The sequence below is a fragment of the Corella eumyota genome, chromosome 5 (assembly GCF_963082875.1).
Source record: "Corella eumyota chromosome 5, kaCorEumy4.1, whole genome shotgun sequence".
NCBI classification, from domain to species: Eukaryota; Metazoa; Chordata; class Ascidiacea; order Phlebobranchia; family Corellidae; genus Corella; species Corella eumyota.
Window position 1 is genome coordinate 1,145,292 of NC_137494.1, and position 15,908 is coordinate 1,161,199.

General features: G+C 28.0%; 1 protein-coding gene across 1 annotated transcript; it reads right to left on the minus strand.

The window, feature by feature from the left end:
• Positions 1-811: 811 nt before the first annotated feature.
• Positions 812-7,134, minus strand: LOC145752649 (cilium assembly protein DZIP1L-like). Its single transcript, XM_082568953.1, has 19 exons — positions 7,029-7,134; positions 6,640-6,794; positions 6,330-6,446; positions 5,961-6,155; positions 5,519-5,618; positions 5,147-5,247; positions 4,867-5,028; positions 4,419-4,568; positions 4,173-4,292; positions 3,994-4,044; positions 3,869-3,890; positions 3,662-3,795; positions 3,106-3,259; positions 2,706-2,967; positions 2,442-2,626; positions 2,104-2,213; positions 1,910-1,970; positions 1,557-1,637; positions 812-1,285 (listed from the first exon to the last, which is right to left on the minus strand). The coding sequence occupies exons 1-19, from the start codon at positions 7,051-7,053 to the stop codon at positions 1,209-1,211; spliced, it is 2,262 nt and encodes a 753-aa protein (XP_082425079.1). The 5' UTR covers positions 7,054-7,134; the 3' UTR covers positions 812-1,208.
• Between the last annotated feature and the right edge of the window lie 8,774 nt (positions 7,135-15,908).

Here is a 15,908-nt window from a genome sequence, read left to right on the forward strand (position 1 = left end):
ATTTCAGCATTTAAATAAAAATTTGTTTTTTTTACGAATAATATTTTGCTTGAGGGTATTTATATTACTTTAAATTACAGGCTAATCACAAATATTTCTTTTTTCTTCGAAAAATCTAGAATTTAATGAATAAAAATCAAAGTAAACAACGCTATTTTTTGTTCTAAAAACCGTTTCTCACATTTATTAAAAGAAATTACGAAATAAACTTAAATATATTTGATTTTAAGTAAAGATAAAGATGTTTTTTGTTCTTTTTTTAGTAATTTTAAGCTTGGGCATAATTCTGTGGTAAATATGTTTACGTCATTAATTCGGAAGATAATAGAAGGTTTTGTGACGTCACTTAATTATAACCCAAACCACATTTCAAGTGCAAACAATGTTAATCTTTCTTAGAATTTTAAAAGTATTTAAACAAGGTATTACCTTACATGATATTAATATGTTTTAATGTGACGAAGTGCCGTTTTGTGTCACAATATATTATCTGGTTATCTGATTAAGATAAAGTCTTTATAAAACAAACCTAAGTTAAATCCGTAACATTTAACGTAAATAGGATTTGGATACATTACAAACATATAAAGTGGTTAAACTAAAACCTAATCAATCAATTAATTTTAAATATATTTTGTAAGATGTATAAATTTTACTAAGCAATAAGTAATCGTTAATACAGAATGAGAGTCGAAATTTTAAAATAATTTTGCTTTTTGTTTCTTAGAGAATTTTTTACATATAAGTATATCTTAAGCAAAAGATTGAATACACAAATTTAAATAATCAATATTTTATTAAAATGGTACAAATTTTACAGAAACAATTGAATATATGAAATCTAATCTACGTCTACATGGTTATATTTAAATATACAGTGTAATACAGCATAGATATTACTTAAATAACACACACATATAGTTTGTCCTACAGTAACTTTGTGCAATTGTAAAGTTATATGAAAATATTATATGTTAAAGGCTGCTTATTTGTATGGAGGTTGCATTTCAGTATAAGGTGATAAAAAAATTCTATAAAATATTACATAAAAAACACTTTTGTTAAATAATTTTATAAGATTTTGTGTAAAAAAACGGTTGTGAAAATTTATTAGTAAAAAGTTAAACAAAAATTACTAAATAATAAGCTGAGTTGAGACTAAATTTAAGTTAATTATAAATCATAATAACGAAGTGATGACGTACCAATTACGTCATTATTTCGTCAAGATCGAGATCTTCGTCCCAATCAGAACCCTCATTTCCCTGGTTCACGTTTTTGTGTTCTAAAAAAATTAAATAAAAAGTTTTAATTTCCATATTACTTTGGCCTTATAGAGTTTAGTATTTTTATTGGAAAGATTGTGCTATTGTGACGTATTTAAGCTATTTGTACACACGTCGTATATATATAGTGAGGCAGTGGTGTGGCTTGAACCTGAAACCTTTCCGTTTATAATATAATGTCAAGGCCGGTATACCACACTAACGAACTATGTTAAAAAAAATTAAAAAAATTTTGATTAAAAGCAATTTTTTTTTTAATTCTAAACCCACCTGAACCCCATACACTCGTCCCAAAAGTGTGAGAAGAATTCGTTGTCACGCTCTGTCGCACACCACCCTGACCACGTGGAACTAAAATTAAATTAATTTTAATTATTTTAAGTTTATCCTCAAAAGAAGAAGGTTAACTAACTACAAAGCCCAATTATAAAGTTACCATTTAAATTGACTACTTCAGTTTGGTATATTGTTAATTTAATAGTAGCATCTGTTATAATTAGTTGGGTTTAGTAAAAGTTATTAATAACATCGATTTTTATTTTCTGCTACTCCAAAAAGCAATGAGTGGTGGAAGGGATTTAATCCAGGAGTTTTTTAAAAGAATTTAAAAGTTAAAATTTAACCTGGTTTTGGTTGATTTTCCTCTAGAGATGAAACAGCAAAAAATTCATCATCTGATAATACCTAAAACAAATTAACATAACAACATTTTACATACAAAAATATAACAACACTAATAAAATTTTCTAAAAAAATTACATTTTCAATACAATTTTTAATTTCTACAAATTTCAATAAATTTAATTATTTTAATTACCTGAACATCATTTTGTCTCGGAGTTAGATCAACAGCACCCACTGGTGGTTTCTTTCTGGAGCTTAGTTTGTGTTCAATTGTGGAGGCAAGTTGGGATACTTTAGTCGGACCTTTAAAAAAAATTTATCAAAAAATTAGGTAAATTGACCGGTTGTTAACAAACTATAAAATACGACCGAAAATTTAAATTTTACTTCAGAAAACACAAATTATTGTTTTCTTTTATTAGCCTGGGGGATTATAAAACTGCTAGGTTTGAATAAAAATCAAACATATTTAAATTAAACCAAGCAAAAAAAAACGCCCTTCTTTTTAAAAATATTACGAAAAATTGAAACCTGATGTTTTGGGTTTAGTTTCATTTTCTGATAACAAATCTTCAATATCAGAATTCCAATCCAATTCCTCATCAAAATTGGTTGGTCTGGTGTTTGATGGTTGTTTGCTGGTACTTGGTGATTGTTTATTGGTGTTTGCTGGTTGACGTGGTTGAACTATCTCTTCAATACTATCCCATGATGTTCTAAAGTTAAAAAAGTTTTTTTTAAACTAAATTAATTTATTTTGAGCGTTGTTTTTTTACATTTTATCCAAAAACTTACAAATCATCTTCATCTTCCTTATTTTCCATTCTTGGAGCTGGTTTTGGGGTCGACTGCATTGCTGGTCTGCCCCCTGTTGGTTGTTGTGACCTTCTCTGTGGTGTTCTGACCTCTGGAGGTCCCTGTGACCTTTGAAGTCTACCCAAGGTCGATGCTCGCTGGGGGGAACCACCACGATTGCCATGGTAACTGGGTTTGTTCGATCCATGAGATTTGGGCAAAGTTGCTGAAGATCCTTTCTTCTTTTTTGGATGAGATTTTCCTTAAAACACGAAAAAAGTTTAAAATTATCCAACAAAACGTAACCTTTACAATAACCAAAACTGTTATTAGAATACACTTGTTGATGCCTCTGTTTAGTACCTTTTTACCCCCTACTGGATACAAATATTTTGATTACCTCCAAGTTTTTTTTGTAGTTCTAGATCAACCTTCTTCACCATAGCTTGTCTTTGAGGATAATAATTCGATAAATTCTTTGATTTTTGTTGTCGTTCGGTTCTCAACACCATTAACTTATTAGTGAGAGTTTTAAGAGTTATTCCTTTGACATTCTAAAAAATAAAATAATGTTAAAAAACAGGTAATATTTATGTTAAATTTTTGTGTGTTTAACTGACGTGAAAATAGCTTTAGTTGACATTTGGATATTCTAAAAAATAGTGTTAAAAACAATGATTAATCATGATTGGATTTTATTTGTTTGACTATTGTAAAAATATTGTAATTAACCTTCTGGTATTCTATAAAAAAGTTTAGTGGATTTCAAAATTTTGCTTTTTAATGTTAATCTCTTACTAAAATATGTTAAAAAACAAAGCATACGTATGTTAAAATTTTATAAGTCTAACTGATGTATTAATAGTTAAATTAACCTTTGGGTATTCTATAAAAAATAAATGTAGTAGAACCTTAAATTTTGCCCTGTTTCAAATTTAATTTTTCCGTAAACTTACTGGATCAACTCCATAACTCCTTATACGATCGTCCAAGATCGCTGGAATAACTTTAATAAAATCTTCTTTTAATCTTCTCTTCATTTCAACTCTGTTCGGCAATCCTGCGTCATGTTCATATTCACTTTCACTTTCTTTAAAAATAATTTTAATATTGTTTTTAATTTTTATGTACTTTAAATTAAATAATAATAAGTAAGTTACTACCTTCTGTTTCAGGTGTTTCAATCTAAAAAGAAAAAAATTGTAGTTTTTATGAAATTATAACAAATGATATAAGACTTTGTTTTTGTATTTTGCTCTACTATATTAATATACAAAATCTATTTTACCTTAGCTGAAGGTCTTGGTTGGTTCTTTTTAGGACTTTCTCTCCTTTTAAACTAAAAAGAAAAAAAGATTTTCAGGAAAAAGAGAAAGAGATTTTTTAATTTTAGCAGTTTCATTTATACTTAACACTAAAATCAACTCAAAACATAAATCTTTTATTAAGATTTCCCAAAGTTTTTACCTGATTCTCCAACATTCTCATTCTTTTTTCTTGTTCGTTTAAGATCTTGTTTTTCTGGTTGAAAAGTGAGGTTGTATGATCTTCATTCATTTGTTCAATATCTGTTGCCATTGATCTAATCTGGGGTTGATTTAAATAAATATTAATTTAAATGATGCATTTTAAAATAAAATTGATTGCCAATCTGAACAAAATGTTGCTGAAAAAACAGAGTTCTGTTTGAAAATTAATATTAAAATTCCAAACCTGTTGATTTTTGTTTTTGAGTTCCCTTTCAAGTTTTTGGATCTTGTTGTCATGTGCTTCAACTTTTGTTCGTTCCTCATGGAAATCATCGACTAAATCACCAAGGTTTGATTGATCTTGGTTCATTGTTTCTTTCAAGGATACAATCGTCTAAAATTAATTTGACAAAGTGGAGTAAGTAACGAAACAAAAACAGCTAAAAAAAATTCCGAAAATCTCGATTATAAAAACCATCAAGCCTTATTAAAGATGCTAGTCAATAGCTTGGCCTTCGGTCGGAATTTTATTTGTCATAATATGGTCACAACTTGTAACTAATATTTGCCAGTGATAATTTACTCATGCACTACAAACAGCAGTTTTTTCTTAATTTTGTAGGCCTATATATCGGACATATATATATTGTCCAACAATCTTCATTATTTATAAATAGGCACGAAAAATTCACCTTTTCATATTCTGCCTCCTTTGTCCTCAGTTTTGTGATATCCTCATTAAAACTCTTTTTCATTCCCTCCATCTCTTGCTTCCATCTTTCCACTTCCCTGCTCTTCCAATCATCCATCTCTGCTTTGGATGCTGCAGCCCATCTCTTCTTATCTTCCTCAGCCTAAAAAAGAAGAATTTTGGAAAAAATTTTATTTCAGAGAAAGACAACAAAAATTTTGTTTTATTTCTAAAAATTTATTTTGAATTCTTGCTAAAAATTGAATTTACAAATTGGTTACCTCTCTTAGTTTGGTAGCGAAATGATCTCTTTCCTTCTGCAAATCTGATTCCAAATCTTTTAATTTACTTCCAAGTTTGGCTTGTTCTTTCTGAGAGTGTTCTAAAATAAATCATAATTTAAAAAAATATTTAAACTTATTTTATAAATACCTATGCTATACCTAAAAAAACATATAAAAAAATAAAAATCTATATAAAATTGAGCTTAAAGGGAATATTGTATGTGTGTATATCCAATTTATAGGCCTGCTAAATAAATAAAACCTATGTTTGTAGTGTACAGGTATATTATCACATCACAGCCAAATATTAGTTGAAAGTTATTGACCAGTACCCCAAATGTTGCTAATATTTTAAAATTTAGAACTCACGAATAACATCCCCAATATATGCAGCAGCTTCAGGATGTCTTCGTTGTAAATGTCCTTGAAGAAAACTAGCATTCATGAATGCTTTGTCACAATGTGGACACTGAAATTAGAATTTAGAATAAATTGCCTTACTCCACATTTAACAACATGTTTTAAATAATGCATAAACAATATAACAATGCAATAAAAACGCACGCTGTAGTTAATGAAGTATTGCTTTTAGATTTATCTAACACTAGTTGATAGCCCACCCATAGGTCAGCATTTTACTTATTGATTGTATGGTTGCAGCTTGCAACCAATATTTTTCCGGACACCACAAATGGCAGTTTTATTTATTTTGTAAGCCTTTAAATAAGACATATATAGTTATATTACCCATTAAGCTCAAAATATATAGATTACTGTTTATTATAAAATAAATTCTGATTTCAAAGCAGACCTGGTAATAACTAGCAGCACCAGCTTCAATTAATCTTTGTTGTTGTTGAATCATTTTCCTTCGTTTCTTGTTCTCTATTTTAAGTTTTTTCACCTCATTATTAGCTTCATTAACTTGCTCTTGTAATAAATCCCTTTCATTTGTTCCAGCTGTGATTTTGTTTTCAAGATCAACTACAACAGACTGAAGATATTCCTAAAATGTAAATATAAAATAATGTTTAAAAAACTTTTAAAAGATTTTTCGACTAGTACTTATATAATAGTGAAAATTTGTATTTTTTTGGATAAAAACAAAGGTTTCACTAGTTTAAGTTATTAAACCAAACTTAACTACAAATTTTTAGGTAAATTTAACAGTTGTATAAACCTGTGAATGTAGAAGATATTCGATCGTGTATTGAGCCAACTTGAATAGTTTCGAGAATAGTGGATCAATATCAGATACTGCATCAATGTTACAGAATGTAACCGTAGATATGTTTTCCTACAAGTTAAGAATTATTCATTAGTATATTTCTTATTCTAGACACAATACTATTGTACACAATTTTTCGGCATACTAATTTTTTGGCAACATTTTTAAGTTATTATATATATATACATAATAGTTTTAAGTTACATTTACATTTTTTAGCATAATAATAAAGATATTAAATTAGTAAAAGTTAAATTCTTACTTGTAAAGTAACAAAGTCTAATTCTCTTGCCACTCGATCCACATCAATTGAACTCAACTTCCTCCAATCAATCTCCCCAAATCTCTTCCGGAAGTGGAAAGCTGGAGTAGCTGGTTGGTAGATACTTTGATCCAGCTCAAAACTATGATCAACACCTTTAATGGAAAAGTAAATGTAAGTTAATTGGCAACATGGTGTAGTGGTTAGAACAATTTCCCTCACAATATGAGGTCCTAGTTTTTTTTCCACTCTTAAAATTTAGTATCATATTGGTATTTAAAAATTGCTAACTTATGTCAGACATAAACGAAAAGTTAAGTTTAAGTACTGTTAATTTAGGGTTTACTTTATTCTTAAGTTTATTAAAAAAAGTAAAAAATATTTACTACCAGATTGATATTGAGGACCCAACATTCTATTTGATGTTAAATTGTTTAAAATTAGTTTAAATCACTTTCTTCCCATAACTTAATTCATAATTAAGCAAAACAATCTAAATATAATAATAAAAAACATAAAATTTAAACAATAATATTCTCTTTATAAACCGTTGCTAAGGTTATAAAAATTAAATAATTTTTACTTATCCTTCACGTAAGCCCAACTAATATTAGTTGCTTATAGAATAAGTAGTAAATATAAAAATGTGAATTTACTTAATGTTTAACTGTAACAAGCATATAAAGTATAAATATTAAGTCTGTCTACAAACCAAAATAACAACAAGCGAAAAATCAACAAAAACAAAACAAATATTTGAAAATATTTGGGGAATCCCCAGATTTCAGTTATAACACGCTTGGATGCTTCATAAATTTTGCTTTATCCTCGATTTTTATTTCAATTATTAACTGAGATTTTTATTTATTATTTTATAAACCCTTTTTTTAATGATCACTAATACTTTTAATTTAAAAAAATAAATAAAATAAATAAAGATGTTTAATTGTATAATAAAGAAATTATTTTTAACCAGAGACTTATATATAATCAAAAATGCAAATTTTTATTTTCACACAAACCAAAATTAGAATTTATTTACAATTAGTTTTGCCCCTATGTGTTAATTTAATCACTTGATAATAGAATAAACAACCCAAAACTTTAATGTTTATACATAATACACCAATAATAACATGTGTATATTTAAAAAAATATTAAATTTAAAATGTTTTACCCCTATCAATAAAAGTTAAATATTTTTTTTCAAAAATGTAAAAAAAATTAACATTTATATTTGTAAAGTAATTTATTTGTTCAGTTTTTAAATAAATTTTAAATCTTTAATTTCGAAACATTGTCAGTATTCCTTTTCTTACTCAACATTATTTTAAAAGAACAACAAATTTTATTTTTATTAATGAAATCTTCTGAACTTTGAGTATTTTGTTGCTATTTTTATTCAGTATTTTGTTATTTTTAAAATAAAACATTCATTTGCTGCTAATTAGTATTTAATAATTTTAAATAATTATTTAATGTCGAAAAAAATCTTTAATTTATTTTAGTGTGCACTATAATGTAATTTTAGTTTAAAATCTTATTTATTAAATTTTTATTTCTCGAATAAACCCCTAAAAAAAATTCCATAATTATCGATAAAGTCTCATATGGTGTCAGCTATAGTTTTGGTTAATTTACTTGGGTAGAAAATTAATAATTGCAGCTAACTTAAGAGCATCCATAAGAGGTACAAGAGTAAGAAAAATTTCTTCTTGCAGCAGTGAAATCCATTTAATCTTATACGAGAAAGATATTTAAAAAATAAAATTAAGAATACCATTTACCCTACATTTAAATTTAAAATTGTTTAAACAAAGTCGAATATATTTTTGTAATAGCCGGCAGTGTGGTGTAGTGGTAAGAACACTTGCTACACCACACATGAGGTCGTGGGTTCAATCCCCACTGATCCCATGCTGTAGCGCCCTTGAGTAAGGCACTATAAACGGTATGAACTCCTGCTGAGCCAGCACTTAATCAGCAGCGTATTTATCAGGCAATTATAATCTATAATATTCCAAACTGCCACAGGCAACTCGAGACTGGGTCGGAGTAACTGATGTTACTTTATGTTTAGGTCGCGCATTCGACTTTCCCATATCGAGGATAAAGATATATATACAAAAAAAAATAAAATAAAATTAAGATTACTATTTACCCTACATTTAAAAAAGTTTAAACGAAGTCGAATATATTTTTGTAATAATTGATTGTTTAGAAATAATTTTTGTAAGGGTTTATTGGAAGTAAATTAACTGACATGAAGTTGAAACAATGACCGGTGCCATGATTAACATGTTGGTATCTGATTAAAACTACAGTATAAATCAAGAAATAGTATAAGCTAAATAAAGTCCCTTTTATGCTGAACTGAATTTTAAATCTGGTGCTAGAATAATAAACCCGGATCTGGTTTCAAACTTAATAATGAAGTTAAATCAATTTAATTAAATTGTAAACCCAAAAATAAACAATTTTTTTTAAGCCATTTATTGTAACATTACCAGCTTTGCATAACTGACTTTAAATAAAATGCAAAAAATGATATTTAAATAACATGCTCAACATACATGAGTGATTAACAAATACATTAACATACATAAGTGATTAACAATACATTAATTATTAATGTTGATCTTATTATTTTCTAAAAAAACAAAATATAAAATTAATTTTAAAATAATTGAAAGACCCCATTTTTTATTTTATTAAACACATTTTTTCCCTGAATTTTTTGAATCAATTTTATTTAAAAGGTTTGAAGTGTTGTTTTAAACAATTTTATGCCCTGGTTTTGATAATATTTTCTTAACATTTTCTTTCAAAACAATTCATTTTTGTAATTTAAAATTTTGGATATCAAAACCAGGACACTCTGGTTTGTTGGTGATAAGCCATTGCACCACGACAAGGTCAACCAGAAAGCAATGGGTTAGTTCTAGGCCAACACCGGAATTTTATGGGAGTCGTCGGGAGGAGGTAAGGTCAGAAACCCATAAAACCCGGCAAAAACCTTTGGATGTATACGGCGGACTAAAACTAACTCTCGGTGGTTGTACATATTAGCAGAATATCGGTCTGATTGCGATTGGTTCTGAACCACTAAAAACGGATAACCTAAAGTAACATGAACTGAACTGCAAAACTGTGATGATGTGATTGATATTTTGATTCCCCCAATTTTAGATTGTTAGATTGTTAACCTGAAAACCTTAAAAGAAAATGGGTTAGGGTTAATCTTAGTTAACCTGTAGAGCTGAAAAATTAAATGGTTAGGGGTTAATTTTAGTTAACCTGTGAAGCTGAAAAAATAAATGGTTAGGGGTTAATTTTAGTTAGCCTGTAGAGCTAAAAAAAAATGGTTAGGGGTTAGTTGGGTGAAAAAATATCCCAGCAAGATCCCAAAAATTGAAGTTGTTAGATGACTTGAAAATGTTAATTCTTGAATTTTTTCCAAATTTAGACTAAATAAATTACCTAAACCACCGAGCTAAAATTAAAATATTTCTTATTTAGAAATATCTAGGTCTACAAATTTTCTAACTTAAAAATATCTAGGTCTACAAATTTTATAATTGTTTTCTATAAGTAACTAAATACTTTTTAAAACTTTTTACATGAATTTTTTGCTAACTCTGCCATTTTTTTTATTTCTAAAACTGTACAATTTTTTCTCAGTTCTACTTTCTGCTGCAACAACATACGACGGAATCGCAAACGAAAATAAAGCGTCGGAATCGGAGCGATTTAAATTTAAATTCTTGTACGGAAGAATTGAATAATAAATGGTTTATTTAAGTTTCGCAACACAAAATATCACACAAGTGATATTATAACACATTAAGTGTTAAAATTCTTTTTTGTAAGAATTTTTTTAAGTTAAAATTCTTTTCTGAAAGAATTTAACTTGAACTATGACACCACATTAGTGGTTATCATAGCACCAACCTTTTTTTGCTCCATCTTCAATCCTGAGTTTCTTCAGCCCCGAGTTTGTTATATTCCATCTTCAGTCCTGAGTTTGGAGGTCAGAGTTCGATAAAAGTTTAAAAATTCATCAGCAGCACAAATTATCAACACAAATTATCTACTATCAACTTTTTAAAAACATTTAAAATCCATTTTACAAATTACAATTAAAATTTATAATTTTACAAAAATTTGAAGACTTCATCCAAAATCTTTTTCCTCCTTTTTTGCTCTGCGAAGACTTCGACTCATGTCACAACATTTAAATAATATATAGAAAAAGTTTAACCCAAGCATGGAAAATACTTGACCAAACTTTTAATTAGAAAGATAAAGAAAAGATCATAACAGTTAAAAAACTGATATGATGGAGGGCGGCGGAAATTGCGATCGGTTATCCGAATTGCGCGTTTACCGATATCCGTATACATCCAGATTTGCTTTAAAATTACAAAAACCGAGTGAGGCTTGTCCTCTTTACAGAAGTTTAAATATATTAGTTATTAAAATTATGAAAGTTGTGTTACTTAAGTTTACAGTTTAAGGACCCCCCCATTATCCTAACCTATCCTAACATGACCCCCCCTTTAACCCTATTTGTTTAAGGGCCTTAGTTGCAACAATGTTGCAGTTAGGTGAAAAATGAAAAGTGCCAGAAGGCGAAGCATTACACACATTAGAGCTATCTTAGCCTAGTGAAAATTAACAAGAAGAGTTTAAATAGAAAAAGAGATAGAGTTAATTAACTTAATTAATGAGGTTTTTTACCATGAGATTCGATTTTGTAGTGTGTAGAAATTGTGTGATGTTACACCACGCAGATTGAATTGTGTGGTAGTAGAACCACTGATGTTTGGTTGTGTAGTCTGGAGTAGAATCCACATTGTGGATCGATAGAAGGATCTCTAAAACAAAATAAAACATTGTAAGATAATGAAACTTACATATTTAATTTTATTTTACATTGTTGTAACTTTGCCTGTAAAAATAAATTCCCACCTTAACTAAATTCATACAATATCAGTTTTATAGAAAATATAATTACATAAGTTAGTATAAACAATTAGGTAAATACTGAGAACATTTCAGAAAATTGAACTCACCTTTCAAAATTGGATAGTTTAACAGTAAACTTCTCTTCTTGTTTGCTTTATTGTAATTCGTACAACAATCTAAAATTAAATGTTAATATTATTGGTTTGATAAAAAATACATTTTAATGGTTTGGTAACCATGCCATATTATTTTACTACATAGAAAATTTTAACTAGACATGTCTAACATTATAAAAACAATTTTTATATTTTGTTATATTATAAATTAGTTTAATAATCAGATATATTTACTTTACATAAGAATTGCTGTAGCTTTGTTAAATGAATGATTAAGTCCGCATCTTTAAATCCATCCATCCAACCGGATAATGTTAGCAAATCATATTGAACAAGATGATGTTAATCATTTTGACATGAAAAAAAAAAATTATGTTAGTTGCAAATATTGTTAGTTTGGAAATTAATCCCATAATATTTTGTTATATAGAACACTTAATCATTGCAGGAATTGTATTATAAAAAAACATTTTTGCACTAAAAAATATATTTACCTTATATTATTATTGCTGTTCTCCTCAAAAAGTCCTCCTTTGTTTCAAAAAGTCCTCCCTTGATTCAAAAAGTCCTCCCTTGATTCAAAAAGTCCTCCCTTGTTTCAAAAAGTCCTCCCTTGTTTCAAAAAGTCCTCCCTTGTTTCAAAAAGTCCTCCCTTGTTTCAAAAAGTCCTCCCTTGTTCTTTGTTCCAAAAAGTCCCTCTTTGTTCCAAAAAGTCCTCCTTTGTTCTAAAAAGTCCTCCTTTGTTCTAAAAAGTCCTCCTTTGTTCTAAAAAGTCCTCCTTTGTTCCAAAACAGCCTCCTTTGTTCCAAAACGTTCTTCTTTGTTCCAAAAAGTCCTCCTTTGTTCTAAAAAGTCCTCCTTTGTTCCAAAACAGCCTCCTTTGTTCCAAAACGTCCTCCTTTGTTCCAAAAAGTCCTCCTTTGTTCCAAAAAGTCCTCCTTTGTTCCAAAAAGTCCTCCTTTGTTCTAAAAAGTCCTCCTTTGTTCCAAAACAGCCTCCTTTGTTCCAAAACGTCCTTCTTTGTTCCAAAAAGTCCTCCTTTTTTTCAAAAAGTCCTCCTTTGTTCCAAAAAGTTTTCCTTTGTTCCAAAATGTCCTCCCTTGTTCCAAAAAGTCCTACTTTGTTCCAATAATACCTCCTCTGCTTCAATAATTTCTCCTTTGTTCCAATAATTCCTGTTTTCTTTATTAATTCCAGTTTTCCTCTTCTCATTGTCATTAATTTTGTATCGTAAAAGTTTCTATGACATGTATGATTGTTATTGGACATTGTTTTTAAATAAATATATTTTGTAGTTGTCATTAACTAGTTGTCCATAATCATTGTTTAAGGCATAAATATTTTTGTTTGCACAATTATTTTTTAATTTAAAAATGCAAATAAAAAATAAATAAAAATATAATTTTTAATTCAATTGTATTTTATATTAAAACTAACTCAGTTTAACTCAACTTTAATGTCCAGTAATACCTAACAATAATATGCCAATTTAATATAAATGTCAACTTTACTAATAGTGCGAAGTAGTAGCGAATAGATTCACGTAACCCTGAAAACCGAAAACTTTACTTAATCCAAAAATTTTAGAAAGCCAAGTTTATAAAAGGGATAATGATTTAGTAAAAGCTCGCTTGAGCGCTGATAATTATGATCGCAAATACAGCAGCAGCAGCAGCAGCAGTTAGTAACACCATGCAAAAAATAAAACCCATGCACTTCATGCAGCATACATGCAGTTTGGTAAGGGAAGGTAGAATAGGGACATTAATTTATAAACTTAAAATCCAACTTTTAGAACAAAATATTGTTAACGAGTTTTCAAAATTATCGTGAATCTATCCGCAAGTACTCAACACCATTAGTTTAGTTGACAAAATATTTTAAATTTTTATATTATTGCTAGGCAAACCTTTTATTAAAATTAAGTTAACCAGGTATAAATTTGTGTTTTAGCAATATATAAATACAATTACTGCGTAGGGTTGTCATGCAAAACAACATAATATACTCTTACAGTAGAGTAATAAAAATGTTCACGGTTAGTTCAGTTAATTAAGTATTTTAAATCTTTATATTATTGCTATGCAGACCTCATATTAAAGTTCAGTTAACTGGGTATAAATTTGTGTTTATAGCATTATTTATATTACAATTATTGCGTAGGGTTGTCATGCAAAACAACAAAATCAACTCTAACAGTAGAGTAATAAATATGTAAATGTAAAAATTTGCTTAGCACTATAATATTTTTAGTGTCTGTTTATAATAATAGTTATTGTTTGTAATATTGTTAATGTCTGTAGTAGTTGTCATTTTTATTACATTAAAGTTTTGTAACTCACTCAAATTCCGCCAAAGTTTAAAGTTTTCCATAAAACTCAAATCCAGCAATGAATTGAAATATTTCCGCATAACAGTTAAAAATTCAAAAAAAAGTTACTCAATCCAACTAACAGTTGAAGTTTTCTAAATTTTTTTTCCACTTTTGTGTTTTAGCATTATATAAATACAAATATTGCGTAGGGTTGTCATGCAAAACAACATAATTAACTCCAATAGTAGAGTAATAAATATGTAAGTTTAAAAATGTGGTTAGCACTAAAATATTTTTAATCGTCTCTTTTATATTAACAGTAATTGTTTGTAATATTGTTAATGCCTGTATAAAGTTTTTTTTGTTACAATAAAGTTTTGTAACTCACTTATATTCCGCCACAGCAAATAGTTGAAGTATTTCCGCAAAACAGTAAAAAAATCAAAAAAAATCCACTCAATCCAGCTAACAATTAAAGTATTCTAAATTTTTTTTTTTTTTTCATTTCCACAAACAGTTAAAGATTCCAAAAATTTCCATTCAAATTCAGCAAAAAATACAGTTTTTCTATGGAGTTCCGAATTCCAAGTAGTCCATGGTAAACCCTGTAATAAAAGAAAAAATTTAAAATCTCAGAATTTATATAATTTTATTTTAATATTATATTAAGGTATCCATAATTTGTATATTATTACAACTATAAATGCAAATTGTACGTTAGAATTCAGTTTTAAAAATCTTGTCTACTAAAGATGCCAAATTATTGAAAGGGTTACTATGACGTGACAGTTTCACGTGTTTTAACCCAGGCAACTATATGTAACTTTTAGTAGAAGGGTTAATGCCAAGTGCAGATTTTTCTACACCGTTAAAAAAACGCTTTTTAAAAGCTGTCTTTAAGAACAATTTTTTTTACTTTCACGCATAGTAGCTTAAGTAAAGCAATTTTCATTATTAAATCGCCCTAATAACTAAATTTAAAAGCTAGAAGAACTGTTTTTACTTATCTAGTTTAGGCTTGCACAATTTAAAGTTTACTCGCTCATAAAACATCAAAATACAATTTATTAACATCTTCGCGCCGTTTTCTAGTCGGAAGACATTATAATATTCGTCATAATTTCAATAGATATCAATTTTTATTTGAAAAAATATTTCTATATTTGAAAAACCAGCGTTTAAGTTTATTTTACGCGTTACCACCATTAATAAAGGGTTTATTTAAAACTTATAACTAAAGTAGCATAAAAAATTAACATTTTGTCCTTTAAATTGAAAATTTGGTCATAAATAACGTAAAAACTATTAGTATACTAGTTAACACTGCGTTTCTATTATAAAAAATGCATCTGTTTACGTAGAACGATTAGAAAAGTGAAATAACGATATAAATTTACTTGAAATAATTACTATTAATATATTTTGTCGTGTAACAATGTTCTATGTTAATAATCATTGTCTAATAATAATCCCGTATGGAAAGTCATTACTAAATGCCGCAATAGACTTATGTCATTTACACGTCATAATAACGTAATAAAAACAATTATTTAATCACTTTTAATAATTACTTAATATATAACAATATCAATTGTTCTTTAATAAAACTAAAAAGTGTAAAAATTCGTCAAACTTACCAATAAAGAGACATCTAAGAACAGAGCTCAAAAACACGTGCGCACAGCTCCAGTGCAAAACGAAATCGAACGCCCTGTGATGTCACAGAACCACGTTCCCGGGTTTTTGTCTAGCGTTTCTCGTGTCTACATTCCAGCACTGATTGTTTTTTTTTTAATTAATTGATTAATTAATAATTATCCTCATTATAAACACAAACATTTATTATTTCAATGATTTTATTTATTCTAGAA

Bases quoted from the DNA above. Each gene is read 5' to 3' on its own strand.
- LOC145752649 (XM_082568953.1), bottom strand. From the start codon at position 7,053: ATGTTGGGTCCTCAATATCAATCTG. The intron at 2,627-2,705 runs GTAAGTTTTTGG...TTTTAACTTTAG, and splicing joins AAGGAAGATGAAGATGATTT to AACATCATGGGATAGTATTG. The intron at 1,286-1,556 runs GTGGGTTTAGAA...TAATTTTTTTAG, and splicing joins GACGAGTGTATGGGGTTCAG to AACACAAAAACGTGAACCAG.